The sequence below is a fragment of the Muscardinus avellanarius genome (assembly GCF_963383645.1).
Source record: "Muscardinus avellanarius genome assembly, chromosome: 4".
Lineage (NCBI taxonomy): Eukaryota > Metazoa > Chordata > Mammalia > Rodentia > Gliridae > Muscardinus > Muscardinus avellanarius.
In genome coordinates this window covers 158,284,249-158,311,488 of record NC_137789.1, presented here as the reverse complement: position 1 = coordinate 158,311,488, position 27,240 = coordinate 158,284,249, and the positions used below count along the sequence as shown (strand labels likewise).

At 47.6% G+C, this 27,240-nt stretch overlaps 1 protein-coding gene across 1 annotated transcript; it reads left to right on the top strand.

Moving 5' to 3' along the window:
- On the top strand, positions 1–27,240 carry MKI67 (marker of proliferation Ki-67; the record flags this gene model as incomplete). Its single annotated transcript, XM_080694883.1, has 13 exons — positions 1–92; positions 2,963–3,041; positions 3,133–3,248; positions 6,314–6,380; positions 6,739–6,784; positions 10,238–10,413; positions 11,762–12,077; positions 12,165–12,283; positions 12,381–12,552; positions 13,435–13,497; positions 14,830–21,005; positions 22,022–22,102; positions 27,094–27,240. 13 exons carry the CDS (start codon positions 1–3, stop codon positions 27,238–27,240), a joined length of 7,650 nt encoding a protein of 2,549 aa, XP_080551009.1.

The window sequence follows — 27,240 nt, the reverse complement described above, 5'->3', positions numbered from 1 at the left end:
ATGGGGCCCGCGGGGCGCCTGGTGACCATCAAGAGGAGCGGGGCAGACGGCGCCCACTTCCCGCTCAGCCTGCGCACCTGCCTGTTCGGAAGGTGAGCCCGACCCCACGCCCCCTGCGCTCCCAGGGCACACGAGCCGCCAGCATCGCGAGCGCCCGGAGGAAGGCGGAGATGGCGTTTATACCCCGGCTGTGTGCTTTTCCGATCCAGGATAAGTCTTGACTTGGTAAAAGTCTCCCGGTGCAGAGAGATGCAGATGGCTGTGGGACCTGGTTCGCAGCAGGCCATCTTTAGGACACCTGGTGTCGCCGCTGGCTTTTATGGGTTGTTCTTGTCCTTAGGAGAAGGAAGAAAAGAGGAGCGGGGGGGGGGGGTGGGCACTTGGCTCCTGAACTTTTTTGGAAAAATGAAAACGGGAGGGAGAGACCTATGTTTTGAGACCTTTCCCTCTGCGCTCGCCTTCCCTTTTGGGTATGGTCATTTCTCTTGCCCCAGCACGACAGGGACAGTCACTAATGGCAACCCCTCTTCCTCTGAAGTGTCCCTCTAGACGTGTGATAAGGGCATTCCCCCAAGATCTGGCCCCTGGCCCCCATTCTGGCCGCACCCAACCCCTCCTCTTCTGCTTCCAGAGGCATCCCGAGCCTCATGTTGGTAATTTTATGAAGTAGACTTCATGACTGGAATGTTTACCCTACTCTTGTGCTTGAGTGGGCCCTTCCTGTCTTGCAGGCTTCCCGTGTACAAGTTACTAGAGAGCCACCCTTTAATGAGAGATTGCCTTTCCTAACTCCACAACATGACTCTGACTAGTTTTCTTGCTGTGTTTCTAGCAGGAGTAGGTTTGGGTTTGAAATAGGAGATAGTTGTGGTTTTCATAGGAGGGTGTTACCCACAGGAGAGTTTGGGAAGGCTTGCAGGCATTTTTCCATGTCACCATGGGAGAGGTGTGTGGCTTGAGGACCACGGGCAGAGGATGGGGTTGCGAAGACTCCTTTGACAATGTAGGACAAGACAGGGAAGGAGCCTCTGTTGCAAAGTGTTGGCAGTATTGACATTAAGAAACTCTGATCTCTGGCGATTCTCCTGCCAAACAAAACTCAGTTCTAATGATGTAGTCTCTCCTTGCCGGAGTGTTTTGATCCCAGAAATTCAAATTCTCTTCTTGGGATTAAAGAAGCTGTCACTTTCCATAGTTTCTCTTTGAAAGAAAATAAACTGTCTGGTCTCAAATGACATTCGCTTTGGTAACTATATCATAATGCCTATGCAAACTTTTTTGCAAGATTTTATAGTTTTGAAACCAATTGATAAGTGTTTGGGCAGAAGTATGCTTAGACTGTAGAGGATCGTATGAAGAACAGACAGGGAATGATAAGAGTACGTTCAAGTTTTTACGGGACGGAGCAGCAATTACCTGAGACTCGAGAAGCTGCCAGGACTCTTGTGTGTTAGTTTGTGGATGGATGTAGGAATTGGAAGCATCCTTTCTTTGCTGTGCCTTGGTGTTAGCTTTCTGTAGAGACAAATTGGATCTAGATATTGTTTTCGTTGCCTGCAGATGAGTATTTTTACTGTTGGGAGGCTTGAATCTATCAGTTAATACACTGCAGTTTTACAACAGCAATGAAAAGCTCACACATGCCATTCACTGTGTGCCACATACGACTCACCATGCCATAGACACTAACAGAGTCCGTCTGTATGTGGAGAAATAGGCTCAGATAGGACTAGCGCTCAGATAGAAATAGCTCAGATAGGAGATAGCTAGCGCCTAGAAGGAAATGTGGCCCTACATATGGCACTTTGGGAACAGTTCAATGTGACAGTACTGTAAACAAGCAATTCTCTATTTTTGAAAGCAGGGTGTTAATTGTTCTCCAGAATCAACATAAAGTATTCCTATTTGTTGGGCATGGTGGCACATGCCTGTGATCTTAGTGTTGGGAAGCTGAGACAAGAGGATCACAGGTTCAAGATCAGCCTCAGGACTTAGTGACCTTGTTTCAAAATAAAAATAAGGCTGGGAGTAAGTATAGCTTAGAGGTAGATTACCCTGAGTCCAATCCCTGGCACAAGAAAGGAAGGAAGGAAGGAAGGAAGGAAGGAAGGAAGGAAGGAAGGAAGGACCAGCCTCAGCAAATTAGGGAGACTCTCAACAACCTAGTGAAACCCTGTTTTAAAACAAAAAGTATTTTTAGAAAGAGGACTGGGGGTATAGGTTGGAGGAAAAATGCCCCTGGGTTCAATTCTCATCTTTTCAAAAAGAAAAAGATGGCTGCTTATATAAAAGGTGATTTGATTTGTATTCTGATATTTTGTATGTAATTATTTTTAAGTACTTTAAGTTTTAAAGTTTTTTGTTTTTTCTGGTACTGGGACAGGAATCTAGGAGCATTCTACCTCTGAGCAACACTTCCAGCCCTATTTTTTTATTTTGAAAAAGGATCTCACTGAGTTGCAAAGGGCCTCATTAAATAGTATTAAAGATTTTAAATAGCTTCTTATGCAACACTTGTAAAAATTGTTTGGGAGGAGCTAAGGTGTGGTGTTGCATGCCTGTGATCCCAGTATTTCAGAGGATGGGATAGGATCGGATGCTCACAGGTTCAGGGGCAGCTTCAACAACTTAGGAAGGCCTTTAGCAACTCAGTAAGGCCGTGTTTCAAAATAAAAAACAAAATAGATTTGACAGTGTAGCTCAGCGGTAGAACACCCCTATGTTTAGTCTCCAGTAACACACACACACACACACACACACACACACACACACGCGCGCGCGCGCACTTATAAAATGCAGAGGTCATTTGCACTGCCCGTGTTGCTTTGCTGTGCCTCATGCCATTACGTTTATTGATCAAACATGCTAGTAAGATTTCATTTTATTTTGTAGAGCTGAGGTAATTTTTAGGAGGTCGCAGCCCCCCCCCCCCCACAGAAGTCTTGATTCTTTTGTCTTTAAGGGGCGTCGAATGTGACATTCGAATTCAGCTTCCTGTGGTGTCAAAGCAACACTGCAAAATTGAAATCAGTGAACGAGAGGTAAGCGGGTTTTTAGAAACTGACTTTTCAAACTGATTCACATTTTATCTAGTCGTTTGTGATATATTTTCCCTCTTCTTTACACTTGTAGGCAATGTTGTATAATTTCAGTTCCATGAATCCAACACAAGTAAATGGGTCTGTTATTGATGAACCTGTACCCCTAAAACATGGAGATGTAATAACCATTATTGATCGGTCCTTCAGGTAAGTAAAGCTAATTTGCCTAACGGTAAATGCATGCTCTGGTTAACCATAAACCATTATCACAGCCTTAATGTTGATCTCAAAGTGTTTCAGACTTTCATTTACTGACAATCTAAAATCATGCCACTCTTGGAATGACACGTGCCTTAAATGAGATGGAATTTCAGGGTTCAAGGACACACAGTTGGTAGAAGGAAGGTGATCTGGTCCTGAGGGAGAATTTTTCTTGTGGATGTTGTGAAATTCGCTGACTTTTTAGTTGCTTTTTATTTTAAAGCCAAATGTATTCATAGGTAGTTCCAAAATGAGATGCACAGGTCAAATTATGATCTGAGCGACTCAGGATTGATTGCTACTTGTTAAGGGATGGATTGTGCTCTCCCCAGATCCACATTTTGAATCCCTAACTCTCTGGTACTTTAGAATGTATTTTGGAAAGGACCTTTAAAGAGCTGCTAAGTTAAATCAAAACCATTAGGGTGGGCCCTCAGGTGGTGACTGGTGTCTTTATGAGAGGAGCTGAGGACACAGGGAGAGCCCGGGGCAGCGAGTACACAGAGGGAAGGCAATGTGAAGAGGCCCCGGGAGGGCTGCGGCTGCAAACCAAGGCCTGGTGCAGAGGAGACCTGCCCGCAGACACGTTGGTCCTAGGCTCCCAGCCTCCAGAACTGTGAGCGGGGAATTTCTGTCACTGAAGACGCCCCTTCTGTGGTATTTCCTTGTGACAGCACTAACAGACTAATATGCTGCCCATGTTATCAGGGAAGTTGCCAGGTGTTTTTTCATGCTGCTTAATCACTATTCACTAAGTAAGCTACTGTGGTATATGGGGTGAGTCTTCCGAGCTTTACTGTCTGAGCATGAATCCAGGTACCACAGGTGTCTTGTCTTTCTGCTGCCCCATAGCTGTGAAGTGACAAGGTGTGTGTTTGCATCTGAATGCTGCTGCTTGCCTGTGTGAGATTCATAGCATGTCTGGTATCTTAGTAGTTTGTTCCTTCTCGTTACATAAGTATTTATTGGAAGAATGTGCATTGCATATACAAGATTACACGTAATTTATTCTTTCTTGATGGGCATGAGTAATTTTCAGTTTTTGAAATGTATTAAAGTTTTTTATGGTCGGAGATGGGTAATTTTTTACTAAATCTTATGTATTTGAAAACTGTATTTCAGTAATATGTCATACAGTGTGTATTGTACATATTGCATTTTGTAATGTGTGCGTCTTGTGCTTTATATAATGTGTACATTTTTGTAATGTGCACGTACCTATTAGATTTAAATCTATACTCGTAGTCATTATTTCCATGTTCATTGAGAGATTTGTTGAAATCATTCACTGAAGATTATTTTCCATTTTTAGCTCTCTTGGTTTTTACCTTCTTCTTTTGATTCAATACTCTGGTATACAAATGTCCTCCTGGACATAATTCTAGATCATGCATGGAACTCTGTGTCATTAAAGTTCTCTGCATAGAACTTTTTGTCATTTAGACATGTCCTCGGCCTTTAGTAATACTTTTTGCCTTAATGTTTCCTTTGGATAATAAATACAGCTAAACTAATGATTAGTGCTTACATAGTACAGCTTTTTGCACCCCTTAATTGCAACTTTCCACAATTCTTGTAGTTTAAGTTTTCTTTTGGATGGAAATCGCTGTTGGATGACTTTAGTTTTTAATTGGAAAATCTTAATAGATTTATATCATTATAAAATGTTCATTGTCTCTATGAACTTTTTTTTGTGTGTGTGGTGGTACTGGGGATGGAACCCAGAGGCTTTCTACCTCCGGGCTACACTCCCAGACCTTTTTTTTATATTTTATTTGGAAACAGGGTTTCACTAAGTTGCTGAGAGCCTCACTAAGTAGCTGAGGCTGGCTTTGAACCCGTGCAATCCTCCTGTCTCAGCCTCCCAAGCGCGGGGATTACAAGCGTGCGCCACCGCACCTGGCTCTCTATGAACATTTTAAAGGGCATTGGTATTGAATACAGAATTCTATATTAGAAGTATTTGATGGGGAATGGAGACCAGACTACCTCTCCACAGGAAATATAGTTAAAATAAAGACTAAATAAAGATTAATAGAGAGGATAAGATCCCCAGCAAAGAGTAGGAGACAGGTCATAGGAAAAAGGACTTGGTTCAAGGACTCAGATACCAAGAGAAGCAGTTTCAGGTGCCTGACAGCTTCAGACCCTCCTTAGGCAGCACCTAAATTCAAATCAGGCATTTCACTAAAGTACTGAGATTTTCCTCATGCAAAATAAAGGGTTGCTTTTATGCATGATGGCTGAGATCTGTGAGTTATAAGGCCCTCCTGACATACACTTGTCTCCTTTAGATACAACTTTTGTAAGTTGGAACCTGGAGAGATCATAGAGTTCTAAAAGTAGTTTTGTAGTTGCCCTATTTGGCTTTATGTTTGCTGTGGTGTTTATGACCTCACGGTGTGAGTGCAGAGCCAGTGTCCCAGGCTTGCAGGTCAGTCTTCCAAGACTGTGTGTGTGTTACTGAGGATTGAACCCAGGGACTTCTACCTCTGAGCTATAACCGCAGCCCTATTTTATTCTTGTAAACAGGGTCTCACTGAGTTGCGATGGGCCTTCCAAGTTGCTAAGGCTAGCTGCGAACTTGCGATCCTCCTGTTTTAGCCTCCCAAGTACTCAGGTTATAAGTGTGTGCCCGGTAATCTTCCAAGACTTGATTACTTCTGTGGGTATGGAAGAGGCCAAACTTGACTTTGCTGTCATACACACAGTAGGTTCTCATAGAGAGGTGCTCAGGGGTCTTGCCCAATCATTTCCAGACTAGTCAGTAGTAAAAGTTAATCTGAGTTTCTAACTCAGATTATTCTTAGAAATGGCAGCCAAGGAAATTTATGTAATTTTTTTTAGTATAAAAACACTTTTCTAACTCTTAAGTTTATTTCTGGGTATAAGATAGTATTCTGAATGAAGCCTTTAAAGTTTGATCCTTGGACGTAGCCCAGTTTGGAGACTTTAGACACAGGCTACAAATCCTCAGTCTGAATTTCTATCCATCTTTCCATGCACTATAGGTATGAAAATGACAGCCATCAGAATGGAAGCGAGTCGACTGAATTTCCAGGAAAAATACGTGGACAGGTGATGGGAAATATTATTCAGGCTTGGGCTCCAATTCTTTTTTGATGATAAAAAGTCATTTCCATGTACTTTGACAAGTGATTTCTTTAAATCACGGACAAAGGAGGGTGGCTTTTGTTTACATTAGAAAAATGTAATTAAGGTATAAAAACAAACTGAACTTTGACATAGTAAAATAATCTAAAATTGTGTTTTATCTTTGCTATTCAGTATAACTTGGGCTATTTCTCAAAGTTTATAAACAACATGTAGGAAAAAATAGGCAAAGACCATTTTCAATACGAGTATTCTCATTGTTACGTCATTGAATGCCTTTAGGAAGGCTCTGAATCACTGTTCTTATTTTCCCAACTTACAGGAACCAGCGCGGCGTGCCTCAAGAGCCAGCTTCTCTGCTGACCCTGGTATGTACTGCCCGGGTTCTGTTCTGAGGCCTCAGGATTAGGCCCCCATTGCAGTGGCAAAGGAAGGACACCAGAACAAGTGTGAAATTTCTGGTCTCCCAAAACTCTAGGAGGCTGCCATATCTGACACATAGAACCTGTGGCGTGGCGGTTACCTTTTTCACTAGTGATTGATGACATACTGTGTTTAGAGCAGAGTCCAAGTATACGTAAACTGATGTTAGTTTAACTTTGAGTGGTGTGATAGTATAAGTAATACTGCTTACTAGAAGGTAATGTGATTTATTTATTTGTATCAAAATATTAGCATCAAAAGACATGGATTTTTAGTCATTATGTAATTTGAAGGTTAAGTGAAGATAATTTTGAACAACTAAAATACTGAATTCCAGAAATATTAATCATTTAGAAAATATTGAACTTCTGTTTATTTTATAATTTATTGCCAAGATTGGAAAGATCAAGATTCCAGAGTCCATTCAAAAATCACAGAAGGAAATGCTTCAGGAAGGCCTCTGGTGCATGTCAAGAAGTGCACAGGAGACAGCCCTGCCTCACGTGGCTCCGAAGACAGCATTGCCCAGCAGCCAGCTGGCGCTTGTTCTTCAGCGCATAATGGCAGAAATGCAGAGGATCCCGCTTCTGGGGATTTTAAACGAAAGTCCAGGGTAACAGTGAGCAGTTACGGAGAACTGAAGTCTTTTCCCTCTCCGCAGTGCCTTGACAATAGCAAGAAAAATGAATCTCCTTTTGAGAAGCTTTACCAGTCAATGAAGGAAGAGTTGGATGTAAAACCACAAAGACAAAATGAACTACAGTATCGGAGAAAGTCCAGTTGCGCAATAGAAAAAGAAAGTGCTGATGGTTTGCAGAGAGAGTCCCAATTATTGGTGCCGCATAAATCAAGGCCCAAGTCTGGTAGAAGCACCCTCGTTAGGGCAGACCCTTCACTGGAACTGGCACCTAGCCAGCCGGAGGGAAAGGGCAAGGATGTGCAGCCTGTTCGCACTTCCAAAGAGGCCGTGTGTTCCGGCCTTCTTCCCTGTGAGACGAAAATGGCCCCCACGCAGCAGTCCCAGAAGCATAAGGATGGAGACCTGTCCACTGTCGATGGAAGAGAACCCATGAGTCTGCGTCCAACTGAAGGTGCCACCGCTGTTGATAAAACAGCCACTCCTCAGAGGCTTTTAGCTAGAAACCAAACACCAGCTAAAGATGAAGGCGCCGCCAGCCCTGGCAGTATACCAAAAAGTCTATCTTCCAGAAAGCGGAGGAGTATGCCTACAAATGTAGAGGTGCCGTCTACAGAAATTCAAAGTAAGCCCTTTTTAACTCAGTGTCTTGCTCAAGTTGGGAAGAAGATTCTAAAGGATCCCCTCAACAAGCCTGAGAGACTGGGCACTACAGCTGGACAGATTTGCTCTGTGTTGCCTGGACTTAGTTCAGTCGATATCAGCAACTTTGGGAATCCCACCAGTAAGTTAATTTAACTATTAATCTACTTTCCCTGAAAGATTAGGATCTTATAGATAGATGCGAATTAATGAGACCTTCACTCGGTCAGTGTAATGAGCTTTGTGGTAAGGAATCTACTAACACTTGGAAGCAAGGGGGAGAGGCATGCTCCTGTTTGGCATGTTAGATGAGTACTAAAGACCCGGCTCATTATAGTAAGGAACCGGAGAGGGTACAGCTTGTTAGGAAGCGCATCGCAGGGATTGCCTAAGGAGAAAGAGTAGCCCAAAAACATATATTTTTCATATGTCACCAAATAGAAAGGATGATTATAATTGCTTTTTATTTGTGATTTAATTTGGTGATTTAGTACGGGTGACTTTTATATGAATTTGGTTGCTTGGAATAAATCACTGGGAATCCCTCAGGACTCACTGGGCATAGTGGTAGCTCTGAGGTATTTGTAATCTGTTCTCAGTATCCTATGATTACTTTGTTATAAACACTAAACCAGGCCGGGCGTGGTGGTGCGTGCTCGTAATCCCCGCGCTTGGGAGGCTGAGACGGGAGGATCGCACAGGTTCGAAGCCAGCCTCGGCTACTGAGTGAGGCTCTCAGCAACTTAGTGAGACCCTGTTTTCAAGTAAAGTATAAAATAGGTCTGGGAGTATAGGCCAGAGGTAGAAAAGCCCCTGGGTTCCACCCCCAGTACCACACACACACACACACACACACACACACACACACACACACACAAACACTAAACCAGACCCAAGGGCTGCGATTCCAGGCAAAGTTCTACACGCTCTGTGAACAGTGACACCCGGTCAGCGCAGGAGGGTTGGGTGCCTGTGAGAAGCTTTTCTTCCTTCTCCCCTATTGCAAATGGGGAGTGACCGCCCAGGGCCACAGTAAGTGGCGAGAGCTCCATGGTGTCCTGCGTGCTCGGGCGGCTCCCGGGAGCGGCCTCTGGGCGGTGCGATGCTGCACACAGCCCTGTGCCCACAGAGGACGTGTGTGTGGAGGGTGAGAATCCAAGGTAGCCGGTGCTCCTTGGTCAGCAGTGCTCTGTTGAGCCTCATAGCAGTAAAGCTTCTCTTGGACAGGGACTAGTGTTGACCAACCATTCCGGAAGTTGTGTGTTGGTGGCTGGTCCCATGAATGCACCATCAGCATCACCCAGAGTTCTCAGAGTTCAGATTCTACTTGCTGGCCAGGTCTGGATCAGGCCCAAGTACCTGTCTTAGAAGGTTCTCTCAGGCTGCTGCTCAAGCTCCGTCTCCATCGTCCCGCACTATTCTAGAGTGCCAGCAGCTGCTGCAGACTGATCTCTTTTTTTTTTAAGCTATGTCCATGGGTAATTTTCAGCATTCTAAAATAAGCCTCTGTACTGTCTTAATCGGAACTTGCTGTGTTAGTGGTTTTTCCTAAGATCTTTCAAGAAGTCCTGGGGCAGCTTCAGCTTCACCAGCGTCACAGGAATAAAGCTGTCAGGTTTCAATAGGGCTTTTTTTTTTTCCCCCAGGTGCTGAGTATGGAATCCTGGGGCCTTCTACCTCTGGGCTACACTCCCAGACCTATTTTATATTTTATTTGGAAACAGGCTCTCACTAAGTTGCTGAGGGCCTCACTAAGTACCTGAGGCTGGCTTTGAACCTGCATAATCCTTCTGTCTCAGGCTCCCAAGTACTGGGATTTAAAGTGTATCTTTTTTTTTTTTTTTTTTTGTGGTATTGGGGTTCCTGGAAACCCTTCTTCTACCTCTGGGCTACACTCCAAGATCCATTCTTATACCTTTTTATTTGGAAACAGGGTCTCCCAAGCCAGCGCAGCTAGCTTCGAACCTGTGCGATCCTCCTGTCTCTGCCTCCCAAGCATGGGGATTACAAGCGTGCGCCACCACGCCCGGCTTCAATAGGTTTTTAATGGCTAGTTTTTAGTACTAGTTTGAAATTTAAAAAATTCTGTATGGTGTTTCATTTCTTTTTTTAACTTTAGATAAGAGTGAGGATGTGCCTTTGAAAAGAAGACGTGTGTCCTTTGGTGGTTGTCTAAGACCTGAATTGTTTGATGAAAACTTGCCTCCTAATACCCCTCTCAAAAGAGGAGAGACACCAGCCAAAAGGAAGTCCCATTTAGCTCACACCCCAGCTGCCCTCAAGAAAATCATTAAGGTAAGCTGATGGTTAGTGTTGGGCTCACACAGCTGGGAAGCATTTCTTCCCAAATACAAGTAGAATTACAAGGGATGTCTTTGTTTTTCTAATAAATTTTTTTGTGTGTGGTACTGAAGGTGGAACGCATGGGCATTCTACCTCCGAACTACATCCTCAGCGCTATTTTTTATTCTTTATTTTAAAACAAGGTCTTACTAAGTTGCAGAAGGCCTCACTAAGCAGCTGAGGCTGTCTGTGAACTGCAATCCTCTTGTCTCAGCCTCTTTTAAGTACTGGGATTATAAGCATGTGCCACTACGCCCGACATCTAATAATAAATATATTTTTTTAAAAGGCCAAGAGCCTACCTGCTTAGTTGCTAGAAGGTGAGAATCTGTGCTCCCCAAGACTGGATCTGAGGTGGCTGTGTAGGTGGGGTGCTTAGCCTCTTTGTTTCAGTGCAGAATACCCTGACACCTGCATTCCCAGGGCCAAGACCCACCGCAGACACACCAAAGAGGATCAGGTAAGACTCTGGAGCTGCCTGGTATAGGCCTGTAATCCTAGTGACTCAGGAAGCTGAGGCAGGAGGATTGCAAATTCTCAGCTAACCTGGGCAACTTAGTCTTGTCTCAAAAAAAAAAAAGGGAGCTGGAGGTGTAGCTCAGTTGGTGTTCCATTCCTAGTAAACCCCCCCTCCCTGCCAAAAAAAGATTCTGGATACATTGCCACATATAATCAAAGGATTATTTCATTTCCTTTTGTGATTCTGCAGGCATAGTTAAGGTATTTAACTAGCGAGAAGGTAAATCTTTGATGGTAAAACACCTCAAAATTGTACAATCAGCTTCTGAGGTCTTTCTATCACCTGTGGCTCTTCCTTGCTGCTCTTCCTTATTTTAAGTCCTTGGGAAGAGTATGGTCACACAGCTCACATTTGCAACAGGCCGTGGCAGGCCTTATTTTCTCTAGTACCCTTATAGGGGTGGGAAGGCAAGTTTAGCACCTTCCCGCTTTACCTGGCTCACAGAGTGAGCAGCCCCCTTCCATGGAGACTCTGGACTAGATGCTTATAGCAAAAATAGGCTGAGACTGAGATTGGCCTTTCCTTGTCTCTGAGGAGGATGTTCCCTTCATTCACTAAAGTGCCTCAGTTCTAACCCAATCGCTGCTTTTATTCCCTTTCTCTTTCCTTAAATGAGTGCGTCAAACTTACCTCTGCTTTAACTTTAAAAGACAGTGCTTTACACATTTGGTACATCTGGATTTTAAGAGTTGAAAATGTTCATGGAATACGTTTTTAACAGATATTACAGAGACTTTCCATCCCCGGTGAGCTCTCTTATGAACATCTTTGTCTTGTCAGGAACAGCCTCCATCACCAGGAAGAGAGTCCTCTTCAGAAATCTGTCTGGAAGTAAAAGCACAGGACATGTGTGCAGGCGCTCCAGCTCTTGGTCCTAGAGCAAGTCCAGGAACAGGCGATCAGAGACGCAGGTCAAGCAAGGCCGCGGCTGCCTCTAGTGGTGGCAGATCCCCTCATCAGACAGAAGTCGCTAAGAAAGGGAGGAAGAGTGGCCACTTGTCTTCAAAGAGAGCGTCCCTCAGTCGAAGTCAGCATGGCATTTTACAGATGATTTGCTCCAGAAGGAGAAGTGGTGCTTCCGAGGCCAATCTCATCGGTTAGTGGTTGGGTGAATGTATGTTCATATCAATCCTTTCACTAAAACTAGTTTTCTCAAAGTTTCACCATCCTTTCCCTTTGACAGTTGCAAAATCCTGGGCAGACGTAGTTAAACTTGGCGCAAAACAAACACAAACGAGAGTCATAAAACACGGCCCGCAAAGACAGACAAACAAACGGCAAAGAAGAGCTAATACTCCAAAGGTGTGAGCTTGTAGAGTGACTCTCTTGCTTATACAGACTGCTGTAAGATTACCTTATTACTGGGACGTGTTTTCCATCTTACTTTTTTTTTCTACAGAAGCCTATGGAAAATACTCGCAGTCAGTTTAGCACGGGCCATGCAAACTCTCCTTGTACCATAATCATCGGGAAAGCTCAGATTGAAAAAGTAAACGTGCCTGCTCGGCCTTACAGAATGCTCAACAACTTGGTTTTCAACCGGAAGTTGGACTATAATGAAGATCTTTCAGGTAAAATCATAGATTGAGCTAGCTCCTGTAAATTATAACCCTTTGATCTTCTTGCGTGTGACTTTGTTGATGTTTTAAGCGAACAATTTAGCCATGGGTGTAACTCCCACGGAGGTACATTGCTGACTGCTGGAGAGTAAGCCCTCCGTATTTTCCGCTAGGCCTGGAAGGCTGTGCGGGGGGAGACTTACATAAACCGATGGCTTTGGATGCGGGCCTCATGGTGGGCACAGATGAGTGCCGTGAGACGGAGACACGGAGTATATGAGTTCCTCAGAAAGTTGAATCTTCCACACAAAGCACTTTTTTTCTAAGATTATGTCAGTACTGCTTTCTTAGTATTAAAATGGAATGATGATGAAATGTAGACTTAATATATGTACATGTCTATGCATCTATCTATAAGTGATTACTTGACAATACTAATTCTAGGCTTCGTTTTCTAAAATGTGGGAACATGGTATTTGCACATAAATTGTAGAGCTGCGGAGCTCTCAGATGACTAAGAGACGATGTTTTTGGTGACAGCATGGGGACCCTCTGGCCCCGGATGCTGGAGCTGAGACTGTCTCACAGGGCCAGTGTCTGTCCTGTCACAGAGCTCACGTTTGGGGACTTGTTTGGAAGACCACAGAAGTCAGCTAACTCATTCCATTATTTTAAATAAGAAAGTGATAAAGGAGAAGGCTATTGGATACTTGTTTTATCATTGCCCTCTTTTTTTATTATTATTAATGGAATCATACCCTTTTATGAGACCCTGGGAACCAGGAATTCTAAGGACTTATCTGGGTTTATTTCCCATCATTTAGTTCTATATGAGGAATGGGGTCGCTGTTTGCATATAATAAGCACTCTCTTTAAAACATTTTCATTCACCAGGGCTCACAGAAATGTTCAAGACCCCTATTAAAGAGAAGCATCAAGTGACAAGCGAGTGTCCTGGTACTCTTCCCGGCTCAGAGGGTTTGCTTAGAGAAAAGTATCTTGTGACTAATTCAGGAAAGAAGCCTCGGCCCATCACATCAGAGATTTTAGGTCAGTTTGCTTTTTTTCTCTAGCATTTAAAAAAAAAATAAAATACAGGTAGTATTATTTCTTTACTACCAATATTATATGACTTCTGTACGACAGATGCTCTTGATAAAATACTATTTCTAACTCCTCTGTTCTTGTTTAAGCTGAGATTCTTAGAGCAACATTGGTATTTGTTGACATAGAAATACTCTAGTTAACTGATTTCTGTGCACTTAGCTTATTATATGATGATAACACAGCAGAAGTGTATGTTTTCCTCTTGGCAATTCAGAATTAATGAAAATTATATAAGAGAAAAATAGCAATTGTGTACTGATTATTCTAGGTAGAATAATCTTATAAATGGGAGCAGGCCCCAAGGTAGTGTGAGGTGGGAGACATCAGTCTGTCTGAGTCTCCTTTGGTACTGATTACTGTGTTCCTGTCTCACAGAGGGGACAACTTCCTACCGTGAATGTGTTTTTTGTGGTTAAAAGGTAGATCTTTCCTGCATAATATAGATCCGAAACATACAAAACAGAAGCCAAAGTGTACAGGACTCACAAATAAGATTGATGTAAGTAAGATTTACTGCCATTTAGTAGGCCCATGTTCCTAGTGAGGTAGATAGGAAGCTGAATTATTGGTTCTTATACCATATCTCATGAAAATAAAATACTAAGTTGACATAACATAGTGAGTATAAGAATTCATTGTATGTGTTTTTATTTCTTAAAGGAGAAAGTGTGTTCTCTAGTATGCAGTATGCATCAAAAGAGTCGTTTGATAAATGCTCTGCAAGCCCTACCTTAAGAAGAAAAAGCATTAAAGCAGGTGAAAGTATGCTGAAAACTCCCAGGAGCATCGATGAGACAACGCGGTCTGAGATGAAAACTCCAGACTCTACGACACAGCCTCTGAAGGCAGTCTCCAGTGTGAACAAGTCAAGAAAGTCTGCGGAGCTCAGGAAGGCACAGGTGCCACCTGTAGAAAGGAAGAGCGAAACAGAGGCAAATGTTCCTGAGAGCCTCAGAGGAAGACAGGCCAGAAAGACACCGCTACGAGCAAAGGAAGAAGAGCGAGGGGGGGAGGAATGTGAAAGTTCCTCAGATACATGGAAGGAAAGTATCCAGTCAACAGGGAGTTTTGGAAAGACAGCAGGTGTGAGGAGGTCAGGAAGAACTGGGGGATGGAAATATGAACCCACAGAAGACCTGGCAGGTAGACCAGCACTCCTCCAAACCCCACATCGTGCTACAGACACAGTGAATAATGAGGGCGACGCCACAGAAACGCCCTGCAGATCCTCACAGCCAGAACCAGTGCACCCTGCATCAGGAGGGAGGAGGCAGAGCAGAACAGCACTGGGCAAGGCTGACGCAAAAGAAGAGGTGTCTACACCGAGGCCGCCCGCCCTCGGCTCAGGCCAGGCCTCGCACACCCGCAGCACGCCACGGGGCGGGCGCAGGAGCAGATTGCTTGAGGGAACTCCAGAGCAGAGAGTGGAACCAGCGGTGCACGGAACTGGAGCGGAAAAGCGGCCAAGAACTCCCAAGCAGAGGACTCAGTCCCTAGAAGACCTGACCGGCTTCAAAGAACTATTCCAAACACCAAAAAGCATAGAGGAATCTATCACTGATGGTAAAAGGCAAGTGCCCTGCAAGTCTCCACAGCCAGCAGCAGCAACTACCAAGGCACGACCCAGCACTCCACGGAGGAGGATGGACTCGAGACAGCCCCTGGAGGGCCTGGCCGGCCTCCAACAGCTCTTCCAGACGCCGGGCTGTGCCAACGACCCAAACACAGCTGATCAGACAGCAAAAACACCCTGCACGTCACTGCAGCCAGAAACAGTGAGAGCACCAGCAGCCTTGAAGAGACGGTCCAGGTCCAGTCTGGAGATACTGGACCTGAAAGAGGAGCCCCCGGCACGCAGCACACCAGGTAGAGCCACATCCACGCCCACAGTGCCAGCACAAGAGGAGAAATGCATCAAAGCGTCTACAGAAACTACAGAGCAGACACCCGACCGAATAAAAAATGTAACTGGATTTAAAAGACGATCAAAATCATCCAAGGAAAAGGCCCAGCCACTGGAGGACCTGGCCGGCCTCCAAGAGCTCTTCCAGACACCGGGCCATGCCAGGAACCCAAAGACTGCTGGGGAAACCCAAAAAACTCCATGCAAATCCCCACAACCAGGACCAGTAGACACTCCAGCAGCCTCAAAGAGACGGGCCAGCATGAGCCTGGGGAGAGTGGGCGTGAAAGAGGAGCACTCAACACTCTGGACACCAGCACCACCAGCACGATCACCAGACAGAGCCACGCACGTGCCCACAGTGCCGGCACAGGAGGAGAGAGGCGCCAAAGTATCTACAGAATCTCCAGAGCAGACACTGGACCAAGCAGAAAATGTAGCTGGACTAAAGAGACAATCAAAAACACCCAAGAAAAAGGCTCAACCCCTAGAGGACCTGGCCGGCCTCCAAGAGCTCTTCCAGATGCCAGGCCATGCTAGGAACCCAAAGGCTGCTGGGGAAACTCCAAAAACTCCATGCAGATCCTCACAACCAGGACCAGTGGACACTCCAGCAGCCTCAAAGAGACGGGCCAGCATGAGCCTGGGGAGAGTGGGTGTGAAGGAGGAGCACTCAACACTCTGGACACCAGCACGATCACCGGACAGAGCGACGCACATGCCCACAGTGCCGGCACAGGAGGAGAGAGGCGCCAAAGTGTCTACAGAATCTCCAAAGCAGACATTGGACCAAGTAGAAAATGTAGCCGGACTAAAGAGACGATCAAAAACACCCAAGAAAAAGGCTCAACCCCTGGAGGACCTGGCCGGACTCCAAGAGCTCTTCCAGACGCCAGGCCATGCTAGGAACCCAAACACAGCTGATCAGACAGCAAAAACGCCCGGCACGTCACTGCAGCCAGAAACAGTGAGAGCACCAGCAGCTTCGAAAAGACGGCCCAGGACCAGTCTGGAGATTCTGGACCTGAAAGAGGAGCCCTCGGCACGCAGCACACCCACGGTGCCAGCACAGGAGAGATGCACCAGAGCGTCTACAGAAACTCCAAAGCAGACCCTGGACCAAACCAAAAATGTAACTGGACTTAAGAGACGGTCAGAAACACCCAAGGGGAAGGATCAGCCCCGAGAGGACCTAGCCAGCCTCCAAGAGCTCTTCCAGACACCAGGCCGTGCCAGGAACCCAGAGACTACTAGCAAAACCCCCAAAACTCCTTGTAGATCACCAGAACCAGTGGACACTCCGGCAGCCTCAAAGAGACGGGCCAGCATGAGTCTGGGGAAAGTGAACGTGAAAGAGGAGAGCTTACCACAGTCACCAGGCAAGGCCATGCGTGCAGCCCGGGTGCCAGCACAGGAGGAGAAACATGCTAGCGCTTCTACAGAAACCCCCAAGCAAACACCGGACCCAACAGAAAATGTAAGTGATCGCAAGAAACGGACGCCTAAGGCAAAGGCCCAGCCTCTGGAGGACCTGGCTGGTTTCCAGGAGCTCTTTAGGACGCCAGTGCCTACCAGTGACCCAAAGCCTACTGATGATATTGTAAATGTGCCATACAAATCTCCACGACCAGAACCACTCAGAACCCCAACAAGCACGAAGAGAGGAGCCAGGCTAAGTCTGAGGAGAGTGGATGTGAAAAGGGAGGTGTCTGTGCCAGGCAAGCTCGCACAAATGTCAGGGGAAGCCACACCAAGTGCACCGGGAGGCGGTGATAAACACGTGGAAGTGTTTGAAGACTCTGCAGAGCAGACGCTGGAGCCAGCAGCAAGGGTAACCAGTAGCAAGAGGCTGCGAGGGGCACCCAAGGAAAAGGCCCAGCCCCTAGAGGACCTGGCTGGTATTCAAGAGCTCTTCCAGACACCAGCCTCTGCCAGGAACCCAATAATAGATGAGAAAATTATGAAAATACCTGGCAAATCTCCAGGACCAGTGGGTACTCTGACAGCCTCAAAGAGATGGGCCAGGGTGAGTCTGGGGAAAGTGGACGTGAAAGGCCTCCTAGACCTCCGGATACCAGCACAGTCAGCAGGCAGAGCCATACCCACACCTGTGGTCCCAGTACAAGAGGAGAAGCACACCAGAGCATCTATGGACGCACCAAAGCAGACGCTGGACTTAACAGAAGATGTAACTGGACTTAGGAGACTATCACGAACACCTAAGGAAAAGGCCCAGCCTCTAGAGGACCTGACTGGCCTCCAAGAGCTCTTCCAGACACCAGACTGTGCCAGGAACCCAGTGACTGCTGGCGAAACCCCCAAAATGCCGTGTAAGTCTCCACGACCCCAGCAATTGAGAACCCTAGCAAGCACAAAGAGACTGCCCAGGATGAGTCTGGGGAAAGTGGATGTGGAAGAGGAGGTGTCTCTTCTGAGGAAGTTCACACAAACATCCAGGGAAGCCATGCGCACTTGTGGCACGCCAAGAAGCAATGGCAAAGGCATGGAAGTTTTAGAGGAATCTGCAAAGCAGACACTGGAGCCAGCAGCAAGTATAACTGGCCGCAGGAGGCAGTCACGAGCCCCTAAGGAGAAGGCCCAGCCCCTGGAGGACCTGGCCGGCCTCCAGGAGCTCTTCCAGACTCCAGGTCGTGCCAACCACCCAAACACTGCTGATCAGACAGCAGAAATGCCCTTCGCTTCTCTACAGCCAGAAACAGTGAGAACGCCAGTAGCCTCAAAGAGAAGGTCCAGGAGCAGTCTGGAGAGAGTGGATGTGGAAGACGAGCGCTCAGCACTCGGCACACCAGGACAATCCCCAGGCAGAGCCAGGCACGCACCCACGGTGCCAGCACGGGCGGAGAGATACACCAAAGCATATACGGAAACTTCAAGGCAGACACCAGACCAAATCAGAAATGTAACCAAACTTAAGAGACGATCAAAAACACCCAAGGAGAAGGCCCAGCCCCCAGAGGACCTGGCCGGCCTCCAAGAACTCTTTGAGACACCGGGCCATGCTAAGAACCCGAAGACTGCTGGTGAAACCCCAAAAACTCCATGCAAATCCCCACAACCAGGACCAGTGGACACTCCAGCAGCCTCAAAGAGACGGGCCGGCATGAGTCTGGGGAGAGTGGGCGTGAAGGAGGAGCACTCAGCTGTGAGAGAGCACACGCACACATCAGGGGAAGCTTCACCAAGGCGCCAACAGTCCATGGGTGAGGGTAAAGGTGCTGAAGTGGCTCAGAAGCCTGCTAAGCGAAAACTGGATGCAGCAGAAGATGGAACTGGTAGCAAGAGGCTGCGAGGGACACCAAAGGAAAAGGCCCAACTCCTGGAAGACCTGGCTGGCTTCCAGGAGCTCTTCCAGACACCAGAGCACACCAAGGAGTCCAGGGGTGATGACGGAAACGCAAAGATGCCCTGCAAACCTCTAGTGGACACTCCACCAGCCTCCCAGAGACAACCCAGGACAAGGCTGCGGAAGGCAGACGTGGCAGAGGAGCGCTCAGCCCAGGGAAAGGTGACGGCCACGTCAGCAGAAACTAGGAACACAGAAGAACCCGAAGGTGACAGGAAAGATGCCACAGTGCCTAAGGTGTCTGCGAAGCGCAAACTGGATCCAGCGGTGAGTGTGGCTGGCGGCAAGAGGCTGCGAGGGGCGCTGGAGGAAAAGGCCCTGCCCCTGGGGGACCTGGCTGCCCCCAAAGAACCAACCCACACACCAGGCCACTCTGAGGAAGCCACAAGAGTGCCCCGCCAGTCTCCAAACCCAGGACCAGCGGGCTCTCCAGCAAGCACACAGACAGGGCCCAGGACAAGGCTCCGGAAGGTCACCGTGAATGTGAAAGAAGATCCCTCGGGGGTAAGGAAGCCCACACGGGCCACCAGGCGCACCCCCGGCGTGCCAGAAGGCAGGGACGGAGGCACCGAAGCTCCAGAGCCCTCAGTGGTAAGGAAGGCCACCAGGCGCACCCCCGGAGTGCCTGAAGCTCTAGAGCCGTCAGTGGTGAGGAAGCCCACACAGGCCAGCAGGCGCACCCCCAGAGTGCCAGAAGGCAGGGACGGAGGCACCGAAGCTCCAGAGCCCTCAGGGACGAGGAAGCTCATGAGGGCTGCCAGGCCAGAAGACAGGGGCGGAGGCACCGAAGCTCCTGAGGAATCTGCAAAGCAGGCGCTGGGCCCAGCAGCGGGTGCAGCTGTCAGCAGGAGGCTGCGAGGGGCGCCCAGGGGAAAGGCCCAGCTCCTCGAGGACCTGGCTGGCCCTAAAGAACCAGTGCAAACCCCAGGCCACTCTGAGGAATCCAGGAGTGATGAAAAAAACACAAAAATACCCTTCACGTCTCCCCAGCTAGAGCCAGTGGCCACTCGACCGACCTCCCAGAGACAGCTCAGGATAAGGCTGGGCAGAGCCGGCGTGGCAGGGCGCTCGGCTCAGGGGAAGGTGCAGGGAACACTGGGGGAGAGTACGGACACACAAGACCCTCAGCTGGACGGTGGAAGTCTCCAGGTGTTCAAGGCGCCTGCAAAGCGGAAGCTGGATCCAGCGGCGAATGTGACTGGCAGCAAGAGGCTGCGAGAGGCACCAAAGGAAAAGGCCTCGCCCCTGGGGGACGTGGCTGGCTCGCACGAGCTCTTCCAGGCCCCGGGTCACACTGGGGAATCCAGGCACCATGAGGAAGCTGCAAGAGCAAGAGTGCCCCGCCAGTCTCCACACCCAGGACCAGCGGGCTCTCCAGCAAGCACACAGACAGGGCCCAGCACAAGGCTCCGGAAGGTCCCTGTGAAAGAAGAGCCCGCAGTGGTGAGGAAGCCCACGCGGGCCACCAGGCACACCCCCAGAGTGCCAGAAGGCACGGACAGAGGCATCAAAGCTCCTGAGGAATCTGCAAAGCAGGTGCTGGGCCCAGCAGCGGGTGCAGCTGTCAGCAGGAGGCTGCGAGGGGCGCCCAGGGGAAAGGCCCAGCCCCTTGAGGACCTGGCTGGCCCCAAAGAACCAGTGCGATCCCCAGGCCACCCTGAGGAACTGGGAAAGAATGCTCACAGCCTAAAGAGCAGTCCAGAGCAAGCCCCCAACACAGCAAGGCCACTGACGACGTCCAGAAGAGTCCTCAGAGCCCCTAAAGGAAAGTCTGAGGACGATTTGATAGACAGAGACCCTGCAGCTTCACAAAGCCATGCTTCCCTTCTCTCCAAGGCGAAATCTGGAGAAGACGGACGCATCCCAGGAACCAGGGGACTGCGCCCCATGACTGCGCCGCAGGAGGCCCGTCAGGTGAAGCCAGCCCCTAGGACTCAGAGGGCTGCTCCCAGGCAGAGAGCCAAGTCCCCTGAGCTCTTAAAGAAAGATCTGAGGATTTTCACAAACAGAATTGAACCTGCCGAAGGACAGAAAAGCAACATGAAAACCGAAAAAGGGGAATACAAAGCAGACCTGGTCACTTCAGATAAGGTGAGGGCGATGCTCTAGGTAATTGTCAAGTGTTACCCCAGAGGGGTTTGATCCTTGACCACTATGAACGGTTAAGGGCGATGATAAAGGGTCTTTCTGGGACGCACACAGGGAATAGGTTAATTAATTCTAGAAAATAAGTAGACAAAATTATGCTGGCACCTTAGGAGTCTTTCCGGGAGTGAATGAGTTATATTCATCACCAGTTTGAAATATTGATCAGAGAAAGGGGGGGGGGGTTCATTCCTGCTGATAACTACCACCAAGGCCAGGGAGGGTAGGAGTAGAAGTGCCAGTAATGTAACAAGGAGACCAGGATCAGTATGCCACATGTGCCCCGAGCGCACACCCAAACCCTGCGAGGCCTGGCTCCACCTGCCTTGACAGTGGCTGTTCGAGGACCTGGCAATTCAGTTACCATGTGGATAATGGGGCAATTTTCCGTATAAGTACTGTGGGTGAAGTTTCTTATTTATGAATTATCAGGAGGGATCATTTCCCCATACCAAAAAGTAGCAGGCATTACTCTAGGCATCTTAGATGACTGGTATCTTAAAAAATTAATCTGCAAAATTGGCATTTTTTTTTTCCTTGAATTTACCTTTGATTATCTTACTCGTGTTTGAAATTTTGTGGATGGTTATTTATTTTCTTAGGGGATCTCCCTGCGTTCCAGACAACAAAATAAATCTGACGGAGAAGAGAAAAAACCTGAATTAACTGTATTAGCAGAAAATGTAAAAATAAAGAGAAATGTCAAGAAACCCGCAAAAACCTCGCAAGATACGGAGCTGTTGAACCCAGAAGATGGAGCCAAGAAGCTGCCACCCGGGGGCAAAGTCAATGAGATCTCAGCACGCTTGAGGCCTGGAAGACAGAATAAGGCCTCGCAGCCTCAGACGGCGAGCGAGAAGGTGCTAGGGAAGGGCGTGGGGGTCCCTGTGCAGAATCAGCAAGACAAAGGTGCAACTGAAAACCCAGGCGTGGGTTTGAGGTCCAGGAGGACTGGAATTCAGCCTGGAGGAAGCACTTTGGAGAGAGAATCTGAGAAGAGAGTAACTCGAGGTGCCAAAAGATGTGCTGAAAATCCAAAGAAGGTAAATAATTTGCTATCTTTTTCTTATTTGTAAAAACAGAATGTTTTGGTGTTCTTACACATCTTACAAAGGCAAGTGAAATGCATTACATATCTGACATGCTGCCAGTATAATTCTACTGTGAAAGATGCGTCAGCCTAAGCCATGTGTCTTTCTGGTAGCTCTGGTTTCTTACGTCTGTTTGGGGAATTCTGCTTTAAATAGTGGGTGCATGTTATTGAAGACTGGATTCAGGAAGAGCCAGGGATGTACCTGGTCCCCACTGTCTGGCTGCTTGTGACGTAGCTCATCCTAGCAGTGTAGTAATGTCTTCAGTCTCTGTTTAGCTCAGCAAGAGTCACTAAAGCAAAAGGGGGTCACATCTGGATCTTAGAGGACTCCCTCTGGAAAGGCAGAATAACCAGTTTGGGGGTCCAGAGGGCAAACAGGGCTGTATAAAATTCTGTTCAGCAGGAAGCGCGTGTTCATTTCACTCTCCTACCAAGCACCCTGCAAACTAATGCACTATAAGTGCTGTTAAGATCGTATCAAATTTAGAAGCTCCTGAATTATCTATAATTTGAATAACCCATTATACATGATTAAGCTCAATTAGTATTCTGGGAAATACATGATTTCGTTAATTTAAAAGGACAGGGTATGGCCTGGTACGGTGGCACATGCCTATGACCCCAGCTACACGGGAGGATTGAGAGTTAAGGCCGGCCCAGGCAACTTCACGAGACCCTGTCTCAAAAAAATCTAAAAAGGATAAGGTGGACAGTTACCTTTTAGCAACAGTATAATATTTGCTTTTGGCACATAAAATTTGAGCCTAAAACTTTCCCATTTGAGATCAGTGAAAGAAGGTGTGAATAGATACTTTGGTTGCAGAATTGTGGCCAGTCCAGCTGTCCAGGTTGGCGCTCAGTTCAAGGCAAAAAGCTTGAACTGACACCACCGAGGACAGCTGGCCATGACTTCCCAGATGCCCCGACACACAGCACACAGTCAGCAGTATGCTGGAGGAGGGCCTGCATCACTGGCCATTGGCAGGACATCCTAGTAGGGAGGTACCAATAGGGCATTCCAGAGAAAAAGAGGAGAGGCTCAGGGAAGCAGAGTGATGCCCAGGCAGAAGTCAGAAGCTGTGCCAGGGGCTAGCTGGAAGCAGAAGCCAGCTAAGGTAGGCAAGGCATGATCCTGGATATAAAGGGGATGCCAGGAGCGCAGACAGCCTATGTGGTTAACACGTATACTATTCTTCCAATTTTAAAATACAGTTCAGGCTCTAAGCACAGAAATTTATAGATTGGAAAAACATGCTTTATCAGGTGAAATTGGAAGTAAGAAACACTATTTTGTTGGGCACTGTGGCTTATGCTCGTAACCCCAGTACTTGGGAGGCTGAGACAGGAGCAATGACAGAGGTTCAAGACCAGCTTCTGCAACTTAGTGAGGCTCTCTGCAACCTAGTGTGACCCTGTTTCCAAATAAAAACTAAAATAAAACAGGACTTGAGCTATAGCTTGGAGGTAGAATGGCCTCGTGGGATTGATCCCCAGCACCACACACACAAAAAAGGAACCACTGTTTTCACTCAGATGATCGTACACACACAGCAGCCAGGCCTGGCTGTTTGCAGGGGCACTCTGGTCTCTTCCTAGTTGCCGACCATCAGCCACGAGACCTCAAGCACACACTGATGGTTTCTCCAGGGCCAGCTCTTAGCTGGGCATCCATCTTCGCTTCAGGCCCAGGGTTCGAGGCCCAACACCTGCGTGTGTAAGATGCGGTGTATTTCCCCAGGTAGAAGTTTGCAACTTGTTCCGTTTTCCAGTGGTCCCCTCCCCTTACCTGCAACAGACAAGGACCTATGAGAGCACGCAGCAAGGGCAGAGTCTGGAAAGGCAAGTTGAGGTGGACGCATTCTGGCACTGATGAGGGACATACATACTATCTCATACAAGGTGGTTGAGGCTGAGGCTGAGGAAGGACTAGCAGGAAGGGACACTCCAACTGCAGGGACCAGGCCTATGCTGCGGGCATAGCAGTAGAAAGGAGCACCTTTCTGGAAAAGCGAGGTCATCTTTATATTTTTGTGTGTGTGTGCGCGCGCGCGCGCGCGCGCGCGCGCGCGTGTGTGTGTGTGTGTGTGTGTGTGTGTGTGTGTATGTGTGTTACTGAAGATGGAACCCAGGGGAATTTTGCCTCCAAACTACACCCCCAGCCCTATTTTTTCTTTTATTTTGAAACAGGCTCTCACTAAGTTGCTATGGCTAGCCACAAACCTGCGATCCTCCTATCTCAGCCTCCCGAGTACTGGGATTACAGGTGTGTGTCACCACGCCCGCTATCTTTATGCTTTGAGATTTGATCTGAGTTTTGGGGTGGATGAGCCTCTATCTCCCAGACACTCAGGAGAAGACCCTGTAGAGGTCTCAGACTATACTCTGTTCAGAAGCTGTCTTCTGCATGGGGTAGGTTGGTTTTGATTTAGCAGATTCAGATTTTTAATCTCAGTTGATTTACTTTTTTTAAATGACATTTTTTAAAAAGCAAAAATGTGAGCCAGGCGTGGTGGCGCACGCTTGTAATCCCTGTGCTTGGGAGGCGGAGACAGGAGGATCGCGCTGGTTCGAAGCCAGCCTCACTGGCTTAAGAGACCCTGTTTCCAAATAAAAAAATATATATATAATAGGTTCTGGGAGTGTAGCCCGGAGGTAGAAGGGCTTCCAGGAACCCCAGTACCACCAAAAAAAGTAAAAATGTGTATGTTGCTGAAAAATTGAGGTTTTTGTATTATATAATAATTTAAAACAATTAGAAACTTTTATACTAAAAGATACAGTATTAAAGTTTAAGAAATAATAAAAAGTTTAGGAGAAAACAACTTCATGCTGATGGATCTGAAAACTACTTTCCAATCTCAACATTAATTCTTAAGAACGAAAGCACCTTTCGGTTCCTAGTAAGGACTTAAGAGTGTTACAGAGTAGGGTCAGTCACAAAAATTGTTGTGTCAAATTACTTATGTGTTATGCTTTTTCTTCTCAAACAGGATAAGGACATTGTATATACCACAGGAACAAGAAGCAGAAGTCGTCGGGTCATTGAAGATATTTAGCAAAGGAACTTACGAAAGAAAAATATAAAGTTAGTTTAGTAGTAAGTTCTAGTATAACTTTTGCTATCAGTGTAAAGTGAATTTTGTAAATAATGCTATGGGTATGTTTAAGGGAAGAAACTTGAGGATTTTTTGGCTCTGAATTGTCTTCAAGCACCCACGTGGAGGCCATAAAGGGGATTGTTCTCTGTGACAGTTCAGATGTTTGTGGCGGGTGGGCAAGGTGTGGCCCTCCACGCTGCAAAATAAAGCCTTGAAATGTATTGTGCTATGCAGTTGGTGTATTCAGCCTCTGTGTAGCGCCGCACCGTTTTCTCCTGGCTCGGCAGCTTGTCTGTCGTGCCTCACAACAGGAAAGGCAGGAGCTTCTATCCTTGCACCCCCAGATTTGAGTGGCTATCTACTAATCAGTACTGACAGTGGTTGACCTAGCACAATTTGTTCAGGGTAATCACAGCATAGGGAGCGTTCGCTCCCCACACCGCGTTCTTCTGCATGAGACAGTTCAGTCTTTGGTGTCTTTGGCCTTTAAGGGTATGAAGTTGTTGTTGAAGGTGACTGGTGAGCCTGTCTTCAGAGTTGTAGGGTTACTCCCAGAATGGTCAGTGGCTTTCCTTTTCACTAGGAGTCTGTGTCTACACCAGGACTACTCTCTGAGACAGCCTCAGCCCACACGATCCTGAGGCCTTCAGCTAGCGAGCCGTTCCGTTGCAACTGGGACACCGCCCTAGCTCCCGCTTCATCCATGTCATTTACTTGTGTTTATGACCACACGTTCCTGGCATCACCTGGTACAGGCAGCGGCCCAACCCTCTTAAAAGAATCTGCCGTCTGACAGGGAGCATGAGGTCCCCTACCCATAGTGCCTGTCTCTGGCCAGCTGATGTTGCCTCAGTCTTACGGAAGCCTAGACATCTGTTTCATAATGTGAATGTGCCCATTTCTATTCCTATTTTGTTCCCTGATTATCTGTGTTACCCAAAATGGTTCGCCATCCTCCCAGACCCCTGTCTGGAGTCCTGTCCACTCACTGCCTTGCCAAGTGTGAAGATGGCAGGGTGGACAGGGTAACCACCCCCGGGAAGAGTGCAATTTCTGCTCACTTCTGCATCCTGCGTCTGGCACAGGGCTGGCGTGCACGTCCACAAGTCTGCTGAGTGAAGGCAAACACCTCCCACACCGGCTGGGTCCCTCCAAGTTCCTTTTGCTGTGTGGCTACTGAGAGCTCTGTGACTGACAGGGTCTTCTGGAAGGAGGGCTGCAGAAAGGCAGGAGAGGAGGTCTAGGAGGCTTCCTGGGGCAGGGACAGTGGAGCCGCGGAAGAGGTGAGATTACACACTGGACACAAAGAGGCCATTTCCGAAGAACACTGCTGGGTGGTATGAGGCCGGAATCTGCCTTTGGTGGACCTTCCGGATGAGTGGGGTATACTGACACTGGGAATTTGTAGGAATTAGCAACTTCAGTCCGTCACATGCCTGTGAAATGAAACCTTCTGAAGAATGCAAATGTCCTCCAGAGCTCATCTCAAATCTTGCTGAAATACATTTTCTCACTTTGGTAGGCAGTATTTCACCAGCGTGCCAAGGGTGACTTTGTTTTACAAGGCTTTAATACAAGTATTTAAAGACAGGCACCCGCAGGATACATCCTTCACGTAGTATTTCATGGTACTTAGTACTTGGACATATTTCATCCGCTCATCTAGGCTAATTGTGTATTTGAGAACAGGGCCAGTGAACGTATATGCGCACGCACTGGGGCGCTAACGTCTCTGAGCCCGTCTCCTTGTGCATAGCAACTGAGTTGGGAAGTTCCCAAGAAAGCGAAGCGTCCTTCCACTTGCCTGCCTCCAGCTTTGCTCTGACTGGTGCCTGTCACCCAGCCCATTGCCAGCAGGTTCCCTCAGTCCCGCACTCAGCTCCGGGGAGACTTCCTGGTCCACCATTCCTCCACACCTCTGGTTTGCCCTGGAGCCCTGCCTGCCCTGCAGAGCAGAGCAGTAGCACATACAAAGGAGAACAGCACTTGA